At 39.8% G+C, this 22,576-nt stretch overlaps 1 protein-coding gene across 3 annotated transcripts in view; it reads left to right on the top strand.

The window, feature by feature from the left end:
- Positions 1-22,576, top strand: part of dock1 (dedicator of cytokinesis 1) — a 575,517-nt gene that overhangs the window by 147,630 nt on the left and 405,311 nt on the right. For all 3 annotated transcript variants that reach the window (XM_063071820.1, XM_063071822.1, XM_063071821.1), the window contains 7 exons: positions 615-694; positions 7,588-7,713; positions 10,206-10,330; positions 10,593-10,691; positions 10,795-10,867; positions 11,930-12,033; positions 12,857-13,034. In XM_063071820.1, the coding sequence (XP_062927890.1) occupies positions 615-694; positions 7,588-7,713; positions 10,206-10,330; positions 10,593-10,691; positions 10,795-10,867; positions 11,930-12,033; positions 12,857-13,034 (785 nt within the window). The remainder of the gene's footprint in view (positions 1-614; positions 695-7,587; positions 7,714-10,205; positions 10,331-10,592; positions 10,692-10,794; positions 10,868-11,929; positions 12,034-12,856; positions 13,035-22,576) is intronic.

The raw sequence follows: 22,576 nt of genomic DNA, 5'->3' as shown, positions 1-22,576 counted from the left end.
GACCTTGTAAATTGTTTAATGCAAGCAAACATGAGACTAGGAATCAAGCTTTGGCAATTTGTACTTTTTCTAGAACTAAAATATGCATGTAGACATTTTAATTGCGAATGTAAGCTATCATAATCAATCAATATGAAGGATTGAAAAGATGAACCTATTTTGGTTAAACAATCATTATCATATTCTTACAACAGATGTTCCATGTAGATTAAATTACTCTTTCTTTTCTAATTAATTTAGTATGGCTCACTTGTATTTTGAAATTACTCTTGTGTGCTTGCAGCTTGTGTGCATATTGGGTGACTTTTTTATTATGCCCCTGAGAAAAGATTTAAGGTGTTGCATGAAAATGTTTGTAAATGACAATTTGTGATTATTTTTGAGCATTCAACATTTTCTTGATTAATTATCTTCCTGTGTCTTCCTTGTTATTCATCTGTCTTTCCATTTGCATTGGCTTATGATAACTGTTTTATTTATGGAATGGTATTTTGTGAACCCTTGTACCGTGACTTCTGTTTCCTGTTGTGTTAGTCATCATGTGCATCCACCAGGCTAACACTGGATGATGCCATTGGACATAAGCAGCTGAACATATCCTATTTTTCATCCAGGGTAGCTGGGGAGAATGACTTCCTTCATACTGTGATCAATAAAGTCATTGCTGCCAAGGAAATAAACCACAAGGGTCAAGGTATGTTACAAAATGGAATCGGGCATTATTACGTTGTGATTAAAATACCTTCTACTCAATCAGAACATTGTGATTTTGACAACTGTACAAACTTGCATTAACTTTAGCACTGAAAAAAATGGCAAAACATTAAGTGGCCAGTTGAATAGTTATGCCTGTCCTGTTTACCAGGTTTTGCATTGAAGCTTTCCTTCGATCTAAGCAAAATCATACTTTTTATATATAATAGTGGACACTATTGTGTGGAGCAAACACTGCTGCCGTTTTGCATTTCCACAAAATGTGGCTTGGATCCAGGCCTCTGGTATCTCCTTTGCAATTGCTTGGGCATTATGAAATGCTTCAATATCCTCCCAATTTCCAAAGACATGATTGGATGTTTAAATGGCTAATTAAAATCATCCAGGCACCTATCTGGGCAAATAGCAGAACTGCTACACCTGTCCATTCACTTCCTCCCTCATCTCTAAACAATCCTTCCAAGTGAGGCAACACTTCAGCTGTGAATCTGTTGGGGTCATCTACTGTTTCTGGTATTCCGGATGCGATCTCCTCTCCATTGGCGAGACCTGATGTAGATTGGGGAACTGCTTTGTCAAGCACTTCTGCTCATCACCCAAAAAGCAGAATTTCTTGATGGCCAACCATTTTAATTCCTATCTCCATTTCTAGTCCAACGTATTGGTCCATGCCTCCACTTCTGCCATGATGAGTCTCTCTCAGGTTGGAGGAGCAACATCTCACATTCCATCTATGTTGCCTGCTGGCATGAACATCGATTTTCCCAACTTCTGATTATTTCCCCCCAATCCCTTTGCCTCTTTTTCAATTCCCCACTCTGGTTTGAAATTAATAACTCATCTCAATCACCCCTGCTGTGGACCACTTCTGGAGGTCCAAGACACCGACTTCTACAAAGAAGGGATCCGTATGCTCCATGACTGCTGTACTAAGTGTGTAAATGTAGGAAAAATAAATGTGCTAGGTTTTCTAAAACCAACTCCTTCTACCTTGGGCCACAAACTTATCAATCACCCCTCGTATGTGTGCGTATGACATTAAACTCAACTTTGACTTCATAGATAAATGCCACTGTGTAGTAAGATTGAGAGAATGGGGGTAAGTAGGTTTATCACTTGTGCTGGTTCACTCACTGCCTCTACAGACCCAGTCTAATGCCTGTTTTGCAGGGCTAAGGTTAGAAATCCACTCTTGGGATAAGGGTTGAAAAACCTTTCTATATCCTTGTTAATTTCAATGATTCTTCGAGGTGTTGTTCAACAGTGTGATACACTTATTCATCAGCTGATAGTAGATGATAGGTGGTGAACAGGAGAAGCTGTGATATGGTGCAATGAGATGTCATGGGATTTTGAGTCAATGTTGTGGACCGAAGGAATACTCTCTCTAGCCTGTATGTTACGCTGCTCCCATGTCCGATGGGTCTAGCCATCGAGAGGGACAGGAAGAACCAAGGGATAGTGATAGATGAGTGCAGCATGTTGTTTGTGAGGTAAGTGAAAATGGCTGTGTAGCTTTTGCTTGATCTGTTTGCAATTCTTCTCTTCAATTTGGAACAGCACATAAACTGCTGGAGGGGCTCAGCAGGTCATATAGTATCTATAAAGGGACAAGAACAGTCAATGTTTTGGGTTGAAACACTTTGTAGGAGTCCTCATGAGTCTTGACCTGAAGCGTTGATTGCTCATTTCTTTCCATTGATGCTGTCTAATCCAATGAATTTCTCCAGCATTTTCTGTATTGCTTTAGATTTTTAGCATCTGAAATCGCTTGTGTTTCCATTTTGTTGCTCCGCTGTGAAGTCTCTTTGAGGTATGCCTACTTTGCAAATTCCCGCCTCACACTCCTGATAAGGGTTCTCGACCTGAAACATTGACTGCCATTGCTCTTTATAAATTCTGTCTGACTAGCTGAATTCTAGCACTTTGTGTGTAGTTCCAGATTTCCAACATTTGCACTCTCAAGCATCTTTAATTTAAGATGCCAACTCCCCAAGTTTTGTAAGGAGAACTTTATATGATGGACTGGGCTGGGAGCAACATTGCGGTGCCCATATCCATATACAACATCTAAGCTAATGCCAGGAATTTGGTCCAGTATTTTCTTTTGCTTGAAAATAGCATAAATGGCATATTGACTCACACGCTCTACATGAGTGGCTTGCTGAATAGTTCGGAGTACTTCAAAAGGAATTTAAAAGTCAACTACTTGAGGTGGGTAAGTATTTACAAAGTAAATTTATTATCAAAGTATGTACATGTTACCATACACTAGCTTGACATTCATTTTCTTTCAGGCTTTTACAGAAAAAAGGAAAAAAGAAATACATTAGAATATTATATAAGAAATATACATAGACTGTCCAATATTGAAAAGAATATTGTGCATATTCAAATAATCCGGAGTGCAGGAGTTGTAAAAAGTCCTTGAAAGTGAGTCTGTCAGTCGTAAAATCAGTTTAGAGTGGCGGTGAGTGAGGTTGCCCAAGCCGCTTCAGGAGCATTATGGTTGTGGCTAATATAGGCTAGACAAGGTCAGGATGACAGATTTTTCGCCTTGGTGAACTTCAGTGAACCAGATTTTTTAATGGGGCAGTCAGATGGTGTTTGTGGTTGGGATTACTTAATATTAAAATAAAAGCAGAAAATGTTGGAAATGATTGCTGGACAATCTGTGGGAAGAGAAGCAGCTAATATTTCATGTCCAATTTCAGGCTTGTTTCTTCTAACATGTCAGCACCTTTTCTTTTAACGTAGATACGGCCTGAACTGCGTTTCCTAGTTTTATTTTAAATGTACAGCATTTGGATTTTTTAAAATTACTTACAACTTCTTTTTTCAAATTCCAGATTATCATCTGAATGTACAGTGTTTCTGGGAAGTTTGTGAACACTAGAATTTTCTCTATTTCTGCATAAGTATCACCTAAAATATGATCATATCTTCACATAAGTGCTAAAACTAGATAATGGACTCAATTAAATAAATAACACAAAAACATTATATTTGTTCTTTTATATATTAAGAAAAATGATATAGTATTACAAGTATTTGTTGGAAAAAAAGTTGTGAACCTTTGCTTTAGTAACTGGTACAGCAATAATTTCAACTAAGCGTTTCCAGTAACTGTTGATATGTCCTGCACATTGGCTTGGAGGAATTTTAAGCCATTCCTCCTTACAAAACTGCTTCAACCCTGGGATGTAGGTGGGCTTCCTTCCACAAACTGCTTGCTTCAGGTCTTTCCACAACATTTTTATCAGATTAAAGTCAGGCCATTCCAAAACACAAATTTTCTTCTTTTTAAACCATTCTGTTGTTGACTTATGCTTATCTTTCGGTTCATTGTCTTGTTGCATTATCCAACTTCTATTAAGCTTCAGGTAATGGACTGATACCCTGTGAAATACCTTGCTACGATTTTGAATTCATTGCTCCCTCAGCAATAGCAAACTTGTAACCACAAAATGCTCTGCAGATGCTGGGGTCAAAGCAACACTCACAACACGCTGGAGGTACTCAGCAGGTCGGGGAGCATCTGTGGAAATGATCAGTCAATGTTTCGGGCCGGAACCCTTCGTCAGGACTGAAGAGGGAAGAGGCAGAGGCCCTATAAAGAAGGTGGGAAGGAGAAGGCTGGTAGGTTCCAGGTGAAAAACCAGTAAGGGGGAAGATAAAGGGGTGGGAGAGGGGAAGCAGGGAGGGATAGGCAGGAAAGGTGAAGAAGGAATAGGGGATAACACAATGGGTAGTAGAAGGAGGTGGGACCAAAGGGGAGGTAGTAGGCAGCTGGGGGAGGGGGCAGAGTGAAACTGGGATAGGGAAAGGGAGGGGGAGGGAATTACCGGAAGTTGGAGAATTCGATTTTCATACTGGAGACTACCAGACAGTATATGAGGTGTTGCTCCTCCAACCTGAGTTTAGCCTCATCATGGCAGTAGAGGAGGCCATGTATGGACATATCCGAATGGGAATGGGAAGCAGAGTTGAAGTGGGTGGTAACCAGGAGATCCTGTCTGTTGTGGCGGACGGAGCGGAGGTGTTCGATGAAGCGGTCCCCCAATCTGCGTTGGGTTTCACCAATGTAGAGGAGGCTGCACTGGGAGCACCGGATGCAATAGATGACCCCAACAGATTCGCAAGTGAAGTGTTGCCTCACCTGGAAGGACTGTTTGGGGCCCTGAATGGTGGCAAGAGAGGAGGTGTAGGGACAGGTGTAGCACTTGCGCTTACAGGGATAAGTGCCGGGTGGGAGATCCGTGGGGAGGGACCAATCCCTGCGGAAAGCGGACGGGTGGAGAGGGAAAGATGTGCTTAGTGGTGGGGTCCTGTTGAAGGTGGCGGAAGTTGAGGAGGATAATGTGCTGGATCCGGAGGCTGGTGGAGTGGTAGGTGAGGACAAGGGGAACTCTGTCCCTGTTGTGGTGACGGGAGGATGGGGTGAGGGCCAAAGTGCGGGAAATGGAGGAGATGCGGTTAAGGGCATCATTGATGACGGTAGAAGGGAAACCACGATCCTGAAAGAAAGAGGACATCTGAGATGTCCTGGAATGGAAAGCCTCATCCTGGGAGCAGATGTGGCGGAGGTGAAGGAACTGGGAATAGGGAATGGCATTTTTGCATGTGGCAGGGTGGGAAGAGGTATAGTCCAGGTAGCTATGAGAGTCAGTGGGCTTATAGAAGATGTCAATGGACATTCTGTCTCCGGAGATGGAGACCGAGAGATCGAGAAAGGGGAGAGAAGTGTCTGAGATGGACCAAGTGAATTTGAGGGCTAGGTGGAAGTTAGAAGTAAAGTCGATGAAATGGACAAGCTCAGCATGAGTGCAGGAAGCAGCATCAATGTAGTGAAGGAAAAGTTGGGGAGCAGTGCTAGTATGGGTTTGGAGCATTTTCTGTTCCACATAACCAACGAAGAGGCAGGCATAATTGGGGCCCATGCAAGTGCTCATAACAAGCTATCTGGCCCCGAGGCAGGAAAGCAGCCCCAAACCACGATGCTACTTCCACTATGCTTCACAGTTGGGATGACGTTTTGGTGTTGGTGTGTAGTGCACTTTTTCCTCCAACGTAACAGTGTGCATTTCTGCCAAAAAGTTCAATGTCTGTCTCATCTGTCCACAGAACATTGTCCGAGAAGTGTTGTAGAACATTCAGGTGGTCTTTTGCTGACTTGAGACGTACAGCAATGATTTTTTTGGAGAGCAGTGGTTTCCTCTGGTGTCCTTCTATGAACATCATTCTTGTTCAGTGTTTTTCTTATAGTGGACACATGAACAGAGGCTTTAGCAAGTTCTAGAGATTTCTGAGGGTCTTCTGCTGATACCCTTGGGATCTTTTTCATTTCCTTCACCATTGCACATTGTGCTCTTGGTGTGATCTTTGCAGGATGCCCACTCCTAGGGAGAGTGGCCACAGTACTGGGTTTCCTCCATTTGTAGACAATTTCTGTTGCTGTGGACTGGTGAACACTCAGGTCTTTAGACATGCTTTTGTAGCTTTTTCCAGCTGCATGCATCTCTCCAGTTCTTCTTCTAAGGTCCTCTGGAAGCTGTTTTGATTGAGGGATGATGCACATAAGCTTATCTTTATTGAGAAGAGCTGGTCTTTCAGTAACCTGACTTTGTGTCTTTTCTGTAGGGCAGGGCACCTCTACAACCCACACCTCCCATCTCATCTCACTGATTGGAACATCTGACTCCAAATAGCTTTTGCAGAAGGCATTACCCCAGAGGTTCATATAATTTTTCCAACAAATACATGTAATATTGGATTATTTTTCTCAATAAATAAATGAACAAGTACAAAGTTTCTTTGTTATTTATTTAATTGGGTTCTCTTTGTCTAGTTTTCAGACTTATGTGAAGATCTTCTCATATTTTATGTGGTACTTATGCAGAAATGGAGCATTTTCTACAGGATTCACAAACTTTCTAGCACCACTATAAATTCCATAGTTGCTGTAGTGGGATTTCAACTTGGGTCTGTGAATTATTAGCCAAAGCTCTGAATGACCAGTTGTGTAATATTTTAATTGCAAGGTTTAGGTGACTTACTGGTAATGCTGGGTTTACATGAATACAGAGTGGCATGGTAGCATAGTGGTTAGCAGAAGGTTTTACAGTGCCATCGATCAATGATTGGGGGTCAATTCCTGCTGCTTTTTGTAGGGAATTTGTACATTCTTCCTGGGATCGTTTGGGTTTCCTCCTGCTGCTCTGGTTTCCTTCCACATTCCAAAGAACTACTGATGGGGGTATACTATGTTGACACTGGAAGTATAGCGACACTTGTGGATTGTCCTCGGACTGTGTTGGTCATTGACACAAACGATGCATTTCACTGTATATTTTGATGTACGTATGTGTAACAAATAAAGCTAATCTATAGGCATTCAAAATGTGGTGAATAAGGTTGGTGAGACACATGTACTAACAGCCAATAGAATTATGAGCTTTTGATCAGAGCTCAAATGTAAAGGAAGTTCTTGGAAGAAACAAGAAGATTGTTCTACACACCACCAAAAAATGAGGGGGAGGTAAAAAAAAAAGCAAATGACAGGGATGTGTAAAAACTACAGACAGGTGATATTGGGGAATTTTGCAATTGATGTAATGATATTGAAATGAACGCTGATAAGGGAGGACTTAGACGAATGTATTCATGAGAAGTTCTTAGATCTCTATGTCTCACTGTAGAATATAGTTCTGGGGAATTAGTTGGGCAAGTGAGCAATGTGTCAACACGAAAACACTTAAATTTCAATATTTCTGTGACTGAATCTCAAAAGCAGCTTTTTCTTTAATAAATAAATCTTACTTGGCAAAATAATTTGTAGTCTGGTTCAATTTTATATTTAATTTTCTTGTTCAGGTTTGTGGGCTACAATGAAACTGCTCTTAGGGGATGTTCATCAGATCCGAAAAGATTTTCCTCACCTTGTTGACAGAACCACAGCAGTTGCAAGGAAAATGGGATTTCCTGAAATAATAATGCCTGGTAAGTTTAAGGTGTGATTTAAATGTGATTGTCTCTTGCTTCAGTGTAGACTTCTATTTATTATAACTATATTAATATTAAAATATACCGTGTATTAAGAAATAGCAGAATGATTTAACTATTATTGCAATAATCAAATTGACCAACGTTGGTTTTGGAGTACACTCAGTACACCTCCTCATTAATGTAAGTATCTAATCTGCCAATGATGTGGCAGAAACTCAAAGCATGAGGGCCTACATCCCTTATTTATTTTAATTAGTTGTAATTAGTTATCTTTTTAGTTAACTGCTATAACAAAAAGCCTAAGCCTATCTGTTCTTACCTGCTCCTCAACTGTCTTTTTCCCAAAGACTTTCGAGCCAAAGCCTCAGGCCTCGGAGACTGCTCCATTGTCCCACTCATACAATGGCTGATCCAAAATAGCCTCCGAGACCTTGGCCTCTTCACGTTGAATTGCCTTGAGCAATTGTCTCAAGGGAGAGAAGGCTTCTGCCCTTTCCTATCAGTCTCCCCCTTCTCCAGCCCTGTATCTCTTCCACCAACCAACTTCCCAGATCTTTACTTCTTCCCTTCCCTTCCTGGTTTCACCTACCACCTTGTGTTTCTCTCTCCCCTCCCCCACCTTTTAAGTCTACTCCTCATCCTTTTTTCTCCAGTCCTGCCGAAGGGTCTTGGTCTGAAATGTCGACTGCCTGGCCTGCTGAGTTCATCCAGCATTTTATGTTTAAATTGCTATAATCACCTACTTAACTTTAACATTTAGAATATAGTCAGGTAAATTAACAGAGTTGCATATTTATAATCATAGCATATCCCAAATGGCTATTCAATTCCAAAACCCCCTTGGGTATAAACTTCCAACATCCAAAATATACAGTGTTGAAGGGTGGTTCCATGAATAAACAGCTAACCGGAAGGTTAAATGCCAAAACAGATCTGTCCTGAACTATGCCTTAAGTGGCAGGAATACATCTTTAACAATGTGTAAGTATAAGGAACGTTCATCTGTTGTCTTTCCTTGTGCAGTTTCAGTTTTCAATGGGGCAGTATTTGAATGTTCCACACACAGTGATTGGTTTCAGCAGCCACAAAATATAAGTTGGAAAATAAATTATGTGCAGGTTTTATTTTCTGAACATTGACTCTCATTTTAGTTAATCTATAATTATGTCCGTAAGTCATAGCCCCAGAATGATCCCTAACATTATGTGCATATTTGAATTGTGAAGCTTAGCTGCCTCTTCAGATGTCACTGCAGCATTAAGTTATACTCAGATGTCCAGAATGATTTTGGACTATACATTTGACAGAATTAGAGAAGCAGTTTCAAGCCAAAATTGGGTAGAAATTTTTCATTATTGGGTCTACAGGAGTTTCCAAAGAAAATACCTCTTCTTTTTCCCCCTGCCATTGGGTCCAGAATTTTGTTTGATTTGTGCTGCTCAAGGTCATTTTCTCAACTTTAAAATGTCTCCTTGTTCTTGTGTTATAGATAAAAGCTGTTAAACCATCATGTGTATGCTGGTTGTCAGAACAGTCCCATTTACCATCATATTTTCCTGTAACTTATTCTCTCTTATGTGACTTTCAAAACTCCCAATTCTTCTACCGGCTGTATAATCAGGGTTGTTTTACAGTAGCTAGTTAATCTACTAACCGGATCACCTTTGGGCTGTGGGAGGAAAGTCTGAGGAGTCAAGAAAAACCCATGTGATCACTGGTACGTGCCACACAGATGTCATTGGAAGTCAGGTTCAAACCTGAATCATTAGAGCTGTGAAGCACTAGTCTTTTTGTTCTATCTCTGTGTCACTACATTATATGATGATATCAAATTTGTTTTACAGTGTATAGCTGTAAAGATGTCCTACTGTTGTTGTTCAGGCAACAGTTTAAATTTGTTCTTTTGAAAGTTTGAGTCTGTGCTGTTGACTTAACAGATATGGCATTTGAAAAATTCCATGATTTCTGGATATATCTGCCTGATCTTTATTGATCAGGGTCTTGGTTATGATTACCAGTATCTTGTATATGCTGGGGAATTGCCATAGTTTTATTTGACGATAAGATCAATCTGTTGCTAAACCATATTCACCATTGTGTGACAAAATGTGTGAACTCCAGTTATTTCAGGGGATTAAGGTAATAACCCATTGCCTTGTTTATCTTCATTTGAAGAAAAATCTAAGAACAGTTATCACAAACTAAGAAGCAGAAGGCACTGGTGGGATTCTTGCCTGGATTAACTTTGCAATTAGATGCTATAAAATCTACCTTTGAACATGTAAAATTTTAGTACTGGATGTAGGGGCATATGACAGGGCAACAACGGCAAATTTACCATTTTGAAGACATTTGAGAACAAGATGAGTAGCGTTTAACATCAGACATTTGTACAGCGTATGAGAATTGTTTCTGGAAAATATTTTATTCCAATAAAATCTCAAAAATACGATTATTTTAGGATTGTTTATCCTTACTTTTTCAAGGGGATGTCCGTAATGACATCTATGTTACATTATTGCAAGGAGAGTTTGATAAAGGTAATAAAACAACATCCAAGAATGTGGAAGTCACAATGATGGTGTACGATGAAGAAGGCAAGCGTTTGGAGGTATGACTATTCTGGATGATACATCTGTAGTATTGTAAATAGTTTCGATTCAATTCCAACGTTTAGCTCGCTTAATGTTTTTGTACCCTGAAACTTAGGACATTTCCATTTTATCTTGAAAGATTGATCAATAATTTTTATAAAAAATATACAGTTATAAAATACGGCACATACTTGGTCTTATTGTTATTTAACTTTTCAATTTCTGAAACATTTTAACATGGCTCTGAAAGTGAATTGACATTTCCTTTTTTTTTAAAAGAACGTAATTTTTCCTGGTGCTGGGGATGACGGTATCTCTGAATATAAATCTGTTATTTACTATCAAGTAAAGCAACCCCGATGGTTTGAGACTGTAAAGGTATGTTTTTCTTGTTGTAACCTGGAAGTACGTATCTTAAAATCCCCATATTTAATTATCTTTTTAAACCATAGCTGGAGTACATAATATTTTAATTTTGTAGGTGGCAATCCCTATTGAAGATGTAAATCGGAGTCATTTAAGATTCACGTTCCGACATCGATCATCTCAGGATTGTAAGTGCTGAAAGTGATTGCTACTTTGTCCTATATTATTCATTTTTTAAGGAAGTGGAAAAATTATCTTGACAAGATTGCTTCAAAGCAGACATGCTGACAAACTGCAGCTTACAAATTTAAGATGGGATACAATGGTGTTACTCTCAAGCAAGATCATGCTCCTGTTACTAAGTGATTTAGCTCAAGGAAATTTTGAACAATGCTTTGAGCAATCACAATAGGGTTGTAGCCAACAAATATACAACAATTAAAACTGCTGAAGTGATAACTGGAAAATTAGTTCAGAATGTTCTCTGTGTTCCCTGATTCCCTTCTTCCATAAAATGAGCTCACAAAGCTCACTCATCACATCTTTCAAAGGGACATTCAATAATAAACAGATAATGCTGTTGCTGCTGAGCTCCAGCAACCCAAGTTTGATCATGACCAGTGGTACTATCTGCGTGGAATTTGCATGTTCTTCTTATGAACGCAGGGTTTCATTCAGTATTATTTCTTCCCCCCCCCCCATTCCAAATTATGCTGGTAAGTTAATTAGTGTCTGTAATATGCCCAAGTGTTGCTGAGTGTCAGGTAATTAGGGGAATTGAGGGACATCTGATAGAGAAGACTGGTGGGAAATAAATGGAGAAAGAACTAAGGAAAACCTTGAGAGATGGCATATTGGCAGAATTATGAAATATAATATGAAGTATGCTATCACCACAATTCAGCAATATTGGGTTTAGGATATGACCATTGACAGGATCTTTCTGGGATGTACTACCTAAAAGCAGAAGTATCTCTTATTTGATGAGCATTTTGAACAAACTAGATAATTTGGATACTTGTTTTGTGAATGGAATATAAGAATTTCCTTGGCATTACAGTGATTCCATTACCAAATACAAGTTATATGTTCTCTGCATTTTAAATTGCTCTTTGTGACGCATTAGAAAGGAAAGTACTGTGAGACATTTTGTCGGATCATTTATATTGTTGTGGCTTTGGAATCTTTTTTTAAAGATACCGTTTCACAAAAAAAGAATGAATTGAAACATTTATTCTTCCTTTACTTAGCTAAAGACAAATCTGAAAAGATATTTGCATTAGCATTTGTGAAACTAATGAGGGCTGATGGAACAACGCTGAAAGATGGAGAACACGATCTTATTGTATACAAGGTATGTTAGTTTATGATGGCCTTTAATGGGCAGCTCTGTAGCAACTTAAAGGTTTGGATAAAAGTTACCAAAGTACATACGTGTCATGATATGCAACCCTGAGATTCATTTTTTTGTGGGCATACTCAATAAATCCATAATAGAATAATAACCATAATAGAATCAATGAAAGACCACACCAACTGGTTATTCAACCAGTGAAAATACAAAAAGAAAGAATAATAATAAATAAGTAAGCAATAAATATTCAGAACATAAGATGATGAGTCCTTGAAAGTGAGTTGATAGGTTTTGGGAACATTTCAGTGATGGGACAAGAGAAGTTGCATGAAGTTATCCCCTCTGGTTCAGGAACCTGATGGTTGAGGGATGATAACTGTTCCTGAACCTAGTGGTGAGAGTCCTGAGGCTCCTGTACCTTCCTTCTGATGGTAGCAATGAGAAATGAGCATGACCTGGGTGGTGGGAGGTTCTTGATGATGGATGCTACTTTCTTGCAACAAAGCTGCATGTATTAAAGCTGAATGATGGCTCGGCTTTACATGTGAAGAACTCATCCGTGTCCATAACATTTTCCATTCAAGTGTATTGGTGTTTCCATAGCAGGCTTGATTCAGCCAGTTAATATACTTTCCACCACTCATCCATGGAAGTTTATCAAAGTTTCGGATGTCATGACATCTTCGCAAACTCAAAGAAGTAGAGGCGCTGTTGTGCTTTCTTTATAATTGTACTTACATACTGGGCCCAGGTCAGGGCCTCTGATAAAATAGAAGAACAATATTTGGTGAAATATAACATATAGAATCTTTCTCCTGAACAGTGGGATGCCAAAAAGCTGGAAGATGCATCACTGTATTTAAATGTAGTCGCAACTAAACCAGAACTTGAGGAAAAAGGCTACACTGGGAAAAGTATGCATGGTTCTGGAAATTTAGCCATCAGCAAAGACTCTTTTCAGATTTCCACTTTGGTTTGTTCAACAAAACTCACACAGAATGGTAAGATACAAAAAAGAATGACTTGAGTGTTGAATGTAGTTCAGTTTGAAAGCTGATTCTGTGAAAAATTACATTTAAAAAAGTTTTAAAAATATATTAAACATTCAGTTATCTGCTATCAGAATTTTGGATATTTGTGTAATGTATTATATACATTTCCAAATTTTTACTGTAAGATTTATTGGAGTGATTTTATTTTCTTTGGGTAATTTAAACCATTTGTTTTTATGGTATGAGTAGAAAAGGAAGTTATCCAAGTATAAACTCCCCTCAGGCTTCCAGATGGATACAGGTGTTGATTTTAACCAATGTTTCAATGTCATACGCTGCCATTTTCATCAGGGATGATGCCTGGGCATGTCTAGTCCAGTGGTATAGAAACACAGAAAATAGGTGCAGGAGTAGGCCATTCGGCCCTTCGAGCCTGCACCGCCATTCAGTACGATCATGGCTGATCATCCAACTTAGAACCCTGGACCTGCCTTCTCTCCATACCCCCTGATCCCTTTAGCCACAAGGGCCATATCTAACTCCCTCTTAAATATAGCCAATGAACTGGTCTCAACTGTTTCCTGTGGCAGAGAATTCCACAGATTCACCACTCTCTGTGTGAAGTTTTTCCTCTTGGTCCTAAAAGGCTTCCCCTTTATCCTCAAACTGTGATCCCTCGTTCTGGACTTCCCCAACATTGGGAACAATCTTCCTACATCTAGCCTGTCCAATCCCTTTAGACTTTTATACGTTTCAATAAGATCCCCCCTCAATCTTCTAAATTCCAGAGAGTATAAGCCTAGCCGATCCAGTCTTTCATCATATGAAAGTCCTGCCATACTCAACTCCCGTTGTCCGTCCCTCTTGATTGGTTAGTCCTCAACTAGTCAGGTTTAAAATTGTATTCCAGTTCTTACTTAGAACGAGACCTTCGTCTTTGCAAAAACTCTTATTCTCCAGCCTTATTTCAATGGCTTCCTTCACCAGGCGGTCCCAAAAGTCATTGGCGCGGCACAGTAGTCTTGTACCGTCGACGTTAATCCTGTGGTCATTCCACATGCAAAGTTCTGCTATCTCTGATTTCTCTGGGTGACCTAAACAGATTCACCTCCGATGCTCCTTGATGTGGATTTCCACTGTGTGCCCTGTCCAGCCAATACACCTGCTCTGAATTGACAGGGAATCATGTAAATGCCAGCCGTCCTGATCCTAGGTCAGTTTTGACACTCTGTCAAAAATTCTTTCAGCTGTCAACTGAAAATAAATAAGCTGTCAGCATCCTGGCGATCCTTCCAGAGACTGTGGAAATACAGGGAAGACAGACAGTAGGGTTCCTCCTCATTGTTAGGTTTCCTGATTTTTCCGTTGTGTGAGTATATATACTCAGCTGAACTACTTGTGCCTAGGCTTTGTCCCTGATGAAGATGGCGGAGTCTGTCATCAAAACGTCGGTTAAACTCGACACTTGTACTTGGCTGGAAGCCTGAGAAGAGTTTATTCGTAGTGTGTGCCAGAAAAGCGCTAGATCCTTTGTTAAGTTATCCAAGTGTTCAACTATAACTCAAGTTGTAAACGAATAGAAGTTTATTGGCAAAATTACAATCTTACATAGAAACATAGAAAAGCTACAGCACAGTACAGACCCTTCGGCCCAGAATGCTGTGCCAAACATGTACTTACTTAGAAATTACCTGAGGTTACCCATAGTCCTCTATTTTTCTAAGCTCCACGTACCTATCCAGGAATCTCTTAAAAGACCCTATCATATCCGCCTCTACCACCATGGCCGGCAGCCCATTCCATGCACTAACCATTCTCTGCGTAAAAAAAACTTATCCCTGACATCTCCTCTGTACCTACTTCCAAGTACCTTAAAACTGCCCTCTCGTGTTAGCCATTTCAGCCCTTGGAAATAGCTAACTTTCCAACAATCAATGCTTCTCATCATCTTATATAGCTCTATCAGGTCACCTCTCATTCTCTGCTGCTCCAAGGAGAAAAGGCTGAGTTCACTCAACCTATTCTCATAAGGCATGCTCCCCAATCCAAGCAACATCCTTTTATCTCCTCTGCACCCTTTCTATGGTTTCCACATGGTTCCTGTAGCGAGGTGACCAGAACTGAGCACAGTACTCCCAAGTGTGGACTGACCAAGGTCCTTTATAGCTGTAACATTACCTCTTGGCTCTTAAACTCAATCCCACAGTTGATGAAGGCCAATGCACCGTATGCCTTCTTAACCACAGAGTCAACCTGTGCAGCAGCTTTGAGTGTCCTATGGTCTCTCACTCCAAGATCCCTCTGATCCTCCACACTGCCAAGAGTCTTACCATTAATACTATATTCTGCCATCATATTTGACCTACCAAAATGAACCACCTCACACTTATCTGGGTTGAACTCCATCTGTCACTTCTTAGCCCAGTTTTGCATCCTATCGATGACCCGCTGTAACCTCTGACAGCCCTCCACACTGTGCACAACACCTCCAACCTTTGTGTCATCAGTAAATTTACTAACCCATCCCTCCACTTCCTCATCCAGGTCATTTATAAAACTCACAAAGAGAAGGGTTCCCAGAACAGATCCCTGAAGCACACCATTAGTCACCGACCTCCATGCAGAATTATGACCCATCTACAACCACGCTTTGTCTTCTGTGAGCAAGCCACTTCTGGATCCACAAAGCAAGGTCCCCTTGGATCCCATGCCTCCTTACTTTCTCAATAAGCCTTGTATGGGGTACCTTGTCAAATGCCTTGCTGAAATCCATATACACTACATCTACTGCTCTACCTTCATCAATGTGTTTAGTCACGTCTTCAGAAAATTCAAACAGCCTCGTAAGGCATGGACCTGCCTTTGACAAAAGCCATGCTGACTATCCCTAATCATATTATGCCTCCTCAAATGTTCATATAACCTGCCTCTCAGGACCTTTTCCATCAACTACCAACCACTGAAGTAAGACTCACTGGTCTATAATCTCCTGGGCTATCTCTACTCCCTTTCTTGAATAAGAGAACAACATCTGCAACCCTCCAATCCTCCGGAACCTGTCCCGTCCCTATTGAAGATGTAAAGATCATTGCCAGAGGCTCGGCAATCTCCTCCCTCACTTCCCACAGCAGCATGGGGTATATCTCATCTGGTTCCGGAGACTTATCCAACTTTTCAAAAAGCTCCAGCACATCCTCTTTCTTAATGTCAATATGCTCAAGCTTTTCAATCTGCTTTAAGTCATCTCTACAATCGCCAAGATCCTTTTCTGTAGTGAATACTGAAGCAAAGTATTTATTAAGTATCTCTGCTGTCTCATCCAGTTCCATACACACTTTTTCACTGTTCTCTCACATCTTATCCTTTTGCTGATTGAAAATGATTGAAATCATGAAATGATATCCTCAAAATGATTGAAAAATATTTGAATTAAACATAATTGGCAGGTATGTTTGGTATTTCAGGGCACTGATAAACAGTAGCTAAAGTAATAAACTGTATACTTAGTTTACTACATGGCACTGAGATCTAAATCTGAGCATTGTTGCTCTGTAGCATTTGAATGGAGTATTTGGCATTCCCCATTTTAGAGGACTTTCGGGGAACAGTAGATTTCTGTCACTTTTGTAGAGTTGTGACTGTGTACATACATCTCTTGATGCTTCTGGACACATCTTCAGTGATGTTCCTGGAATCATCGGGTGTTTCGGGTCTTTCAACATCATACAACCTCCTCCAGATGACCCAACCGGGGCTGATCAGACCCCAGCTTGTGTCCAGATGGCTAGCTATTTATGACTCCATGGCTCCCCTCTTTTGAGCCACAGCCATCTTGAGGCCCTCTCTGCCGCGTCGATGATACTGCGGATGGCTGTCCTCTTCCTCTCTCCCTCAATGCCCAAAATGCTGAAGGCTCTAACTGAAGAATGGGCTATGAATCCCCTACAACCAACCTCCACTGGGAGAAATTGTGTTAACAGAACACTTTGTTGGCATTGCTGCACAGTTCCATCAATCTTAAAGTGATTTTTTTGTCTTTAGTTGCTTTTTGACTATTTGAAAATGTATTCAATTGCCAACAGGCCCAAGAGTAATACTTAATAGAAAGGTAAGAAATAAAACTGCCGGTGCTGGAAGTGTTGAAACCTATAAAATAGTAGATGTCAAAATTACTGAGCAGATTGAGCATCATCAGTGGAAAATGATACAGAGTTGAAACTAGCAGGCCAGGCAGCATCTATGGAAAAGTGTAAACGGTCGATGTTTCAGGCCAAGACCCTTCATCAGGACTTGGCTCAAAATGTTGGCTATTTACTGTTTTCCATAGATGCTGAGTTCATCCAGCATTTTGTGTGTGTTGCTTTTGATTTCCAGCATTTGCCGATTTTCTCATATTTCAGTGTCGAAATCAAATCACAATTGCAGAAAGGAGAGAGAAAAGGAAAGAACAGATGAGAATATTTATGAAGCATAGAAAACAGGGCAGATTCAAGAACAGAAGGGATGATTGGTGAAAGTATAGGAGCCTGATGGCCTAATGACATGACAGGATGATAAGAAGTTCAGAGTCACATTTGTGGACTAATTTGAGATGTTTCACAAAGTGCTCAACTATTTTGCTCTTGGTTGAGGAGAGCTCATCTTCATTTGATCATGAAAACATTAATCTGAATAAAGCATGTGTCATTTTATATTTTACTTGGAAAGATTGATTTTGATTATTAACAATGAAATGATAGAGGTTAAATGTTGTATCTCCTGCATTTTCTTGGAAGTGTTGTGTGAAGGTGTTAGTGATGATTGAAGGCTAAATCAACACAATGCAAAGGAAACAGTTGCTCAGAAAGTTGAAAGGAGAGAAGGAAAAAAAAACATGTTGCCAGAGAACAACAGTTGTTTTGTTTCTTATGGTTTAACTAGAGCAGGTGCACTGAACCAAAGAGCGTGGACACTAGGACTATTCTCATATTGTTGTATGTGTCCTGCAGGATATGCAGGCTTTGGTGCAACACCACATGGGCACTGAGAGAGGAATTCCTTTCAGTTGTGGTACAGATTTGAATGTGGGCTGTCTGAATAGCAGTGCTTATGGATTGATGATACCCTAAAGAGTTTTGAAGGCCACGAGGTCTCTCTGCTTGCCGTGAAATGAAATGAACCTTTGTTGTGAATAATTGGAATGCATGGAATGAGGAAAGAGATTCTGTTGAGGGAATTTGAGCAGCTAGGAACTAAATTAAAAAGCAGAACGAAAAGGGTGGTAATCTCTGGATGACTACCTAAGCCATCTGCAAATTGGCACTGTGTTAAGAAGATTAGAAAGTTAAATGCATGGCTCAGGGACTGGTGTGGGAGAAGTGGAAAATTGGCAGCAGTATTGGGAAGGAGGGAGCTGTTCCACCTGAACCTGAACCATGATGGGACCTGGATCCTGGCGAATTGCATAACTAGGGTTGTGGATAGGGCTTTAAACCAAATAGCGGGGGGTGGGGGGGCAGAGGGGTGAGTTCAACAGATTGGAGAGGTATGGATAAAGTAAAAGAGAAAAGTGTGGATAAAGATAAAAGCAAAAGTTAAAAAAGAGAAAAGTAAGCGTAAAGTACAGAAAAGTCAAGTGCGTAAGAGGCAAAGATTACTAGATTTTAAAGGCACAATGACTGAAAGGCCACCTTATCTGAATGCCCATAGTATTTGTGACAAGGTCAGTGAATTCGTAGCACAAATCAGTTTAAAAAGGATATGATTTAGTAGCCATTACAGAGACATGGTTGCAGGGTGGAGAGGATTGGGAATTAAATATCTAAGGATAACAGGTAATACGGAAGGATATGCAGGAAGGTTAGGGAGGTGGGGTACCGTTCTTAATTAAGGATAAGGTCAGGGCGATAGTGAGAGACTATATAAGATCTAAGGGGCAGAATGTTAAATCCATCTTGGTAGAGATTAGGAATAGTAAAGGGAAAAAAAAAGTCACTGGTGGGATTTGTCTATAGGCCTATGGTCTATAGGATTTGTCTATTAAGACAGAGATGAGGAACTACTTTACTCAAAGAGTGGTGAATCAATGGAATTCTGCCCAATGAAGCAGTGGAGGCTACCTCAGTAAATATATTTAAGACAAGGTTGGATAGATTTTTACATAGAAGGGGAATTGAGGGTTATGGGGAAAAGGCAGATAGGTGGAGATGTTCATGGTCAGATCAGCCATATTTTATTGAATGGCAGAGCGGACACATCGGGCCAAATGGCCTACTCGTGCTCCTATTTCTTATGTTCTTATGTAAATAAGTAATAAGTAATATATAGTGTACACTGATGTATAAGCCGTGCCCCTGCTTTCAGTTTGCTCTCTGCTCTTTCTCATACTTGGCACTGTTTGGAGAATTGGTAAGATGTCAATTTCTGTAATTAAATTTGCTCTCTTTATTGGCAGTAAACATAGGAATTGTAATTTAGAAGTTTGCAGTTAATATCAAAATTAATAATTTGGTTATAATGAAGTCTAGTTTTCAACTGCAGTAAACTTTTTAATAGATGGAATAGAATGACAAAACAATAGGAAATAATGTGTGAGATAATGCATATAAGAAGAGTGAACAAGGCAGGAAAGTGAGATAATTAGAAGAGAAACAGTAAAATCTTGCAGCATATTTCCACAGATCTAGGAAGGTAGCAGTGGAGATAAATTAGATGTTGAGAAAGCACGTAATGCACTTCTTTGTCCAATGCATGACCTATAAGAGCTGGAACTTTGTATTGGAATTGTATAACTCACTAGATATGTGAGATCTGTTGTTTATTTGTGGACGACACACCATTCATTACAAGGAGGAATTGATTTAATTAGAAATTTATGATAATACTAGGGCTGCACAATTGTTATCTGTTGCAATTGGCTAGGCTGAGTTAATTATTTTTTAGAGTAAAAGAGGCTGTCACGATTTTATCAGATAAATGATTTTTAAAAAGTTACTTGTTACTTTTAATGCAGTGCCTATAAAATGTATTCACCCCTCTTTGAGGTTTTCATATTTTATTGTTTTACAGCATTGATATAATTTGGATTTAATTTGGCTTTTTTAACACTGAATGACAGAAAAAGCCTGTTTTGTGTCAAAGTGAAAACATATCTCTGCAAGTGATCTAAATTAATTACAAATATAAAACACAATATAATTGATTGAATAAGTACTTACCCCCTTCAAGTCAGTATTTAGTCGATTCAGCTTTGGCAGCAATTGCAACTCTGAGTCTGTGTGGATAGGTCTCTTTCAGCTTTGCACATCTGGACACTACAGTTTCCCCCATTCTTCTTTGAAAAAACTGCTCAAGCTCTGGCAGATTGCATGGGGATCATGAGTGAACAGCCCTTTTCAAGTCCAGCCACAAATTCTCAATTGGTTTGAGGTCCAGACTCTGACTTGGACACACCAGGACATTAATCTTGTTGTTTTTAAGCCATTCCTATGTAGCTCTGGCTTTATGCTTAGGGTCATTGTCCTGCTGGAAAACAAATCATCTCCCGAGTTGCAGTTCTCTAAGTTTTCCTCAAGGATTTCTGTATTGCTGCATTCAATTTATCCTATACCTTCACAAGCCTTTCAGGGCCCTCTGAATGGAAGCATCCCCTCAGCATGATGCAGCCACCATCTTGCTTCACGGTAGGGATGCTGTGTTTTTGATGACGTGTAGTGTTTGGCTTACGCCAAACATAGCGTCTAGTTTGATGGGCAAAAAGCTCAATTTTATTTTCATCAGAGCATAGAAAGTTCTTCCACTGAATTCAGAGACTCCCACGTCTTCTGACAAATTGGCCGATATTTCATGTGAGGTTTTATCAACAATGGCCTTCCCTTTGCCACTCTGCAACTGGTGAAGCAGCCGGCAACAGTTGTTGTATGCACAGTCTCTCCCACCTCAGCCACTGAGCTTGGAAAACCTACTGTGATTCCAGTATGTAAAAGAATAAAACATGAAAACTTTGGGGGGGGTGGGGTTTGAATACTTTTTGTAGGCACTGTAGATGGATCATTGGTAAATTTCAGGAAGGTCTTGGAAAACTTCAGAAGAGAAAAGATGGCAAATTGTAAGTTCAATGGTCTTCATTATTTCCATTTTCTACTAATTACTTACATCATTACACTTGGTCCCTTCATCAGGTTTGCTGAAAATTGGCAGATGGAACACGAGGAAACGTAGGAACATACCCATTTTTCAAGCATAAAATAAATGGCACATTAAATGTGATAAGGAGATTTTCTTGTGACTGAAAATGAACAGAATTGGCCTTTATTCTCTGGAGATAAAAATATTAGGGTGATGTAATTGAGAGTGCAAGGTTTTGAGATGGCATGACTGCTAGACGCTGGGAGCTTGTTTCTTCTCATAGGGGAGTCTAGAATTTGACAGTAAGATATTGTACACTTAAGATTGAGACAAGTCTGGTGAAACTTTGGAGTTGTTATAGTGAGAAAGCTGTGTGTACAGAGTCATAACTTAGGCAAAAGGGTCCTAATTCTGCTCCCGTAGCTTGTGGTCTTGTTGAGGTAAATTGTGGGTAGGGTTAGTTCAGGAAAATTGTGGCAAGGACAAAAATCAAATCAACTTGCACATTTTTTATTTTCTTAAATTTGTGTTTGTTGGCTAATATGAACAAAATGACCTTAATGATCTTCTTTCACATAACAGTTTTGAAATTGTGTAGTTTGTGATTAAGGCATCGGTTCTCTTTTGTTCCTTGATTACATCCTTTGGTCGGTTAGGACATCAAAGGATATGGCGAGAATGCAGGTGTATGGTGTTGAGTGGGATCTGGGTTCAGCCACGATGGAGCAGACTCGATGGGCTGAATGGCTTAATTCTGCTCCTATATCTTATGGTCTAATGGTCAATTCTATCTACATATCAACTAGGAGTATATGGGAGGCAGCGAAAAGGCAAAAAGGATCTTTTTTTCTCAGTGTAGGCATGCCAAATACTAGAGCTGTGTTAAATCATTACATAACATCCAATAAAAATTGCCTTTTCTTTAATTGACTCAAACACCAGGTGCTTATAAGCATTTTAGAAATTCCTTCTCTTAGGATCCAGCACAAACAGGAATTTTCCTATCTACGTGTATATTGATATCTTCCATGACTAACATAACATTGCCATTTTTGCATGCCTTTTCTATCTCTTGTTGTAGTGTATACTCCACATCCTAGCTACTGTTTGGAGGCCTGTGTATATATCCCATCAGGGTCTTTTTACCCTTGCAGTTTCTTAAATCACACAATTCTACATCTTCCTATCCTATGTCACCTCCTTCTAAGAATTTGATTTCACGTTTTTACCAATAGTTACTACATTCTCTCCCTCTATCTGTCTATCCTTTCGATACAATGTGTACCCTCAGATGTTAAACTCCCAATTATGATCTTTCAACCATGACTCAATACTGCTTACCATGTCATACCAACCAATCTCTTAACTGTGCTAGAAGATCTCCTACCTTATTCCACATACTGCGTTCATTAAAATATATCACCTTCAGTCCTGTATTCATCACC

Source organism: Mobula hypostoma, chromosome 19 (genome assembly GCF_963921235.1).
Source record: "Mobula hypostoma chromosome 19, sMobHyp1.1, whole genome shotgun sequence".
In the NCBI taxonomy this organism is placed as follows: Eukaryota; Metazoa; Chordata; class Chondrichthyes; order Myliobatiformes; family Myliobatidae; genus Mobula; species Mobula hypostoma.
Note: the sequence above shows the minus strand (reverse complement) of the source record. Positions and strands in the feature narration are given on the sequence as shown.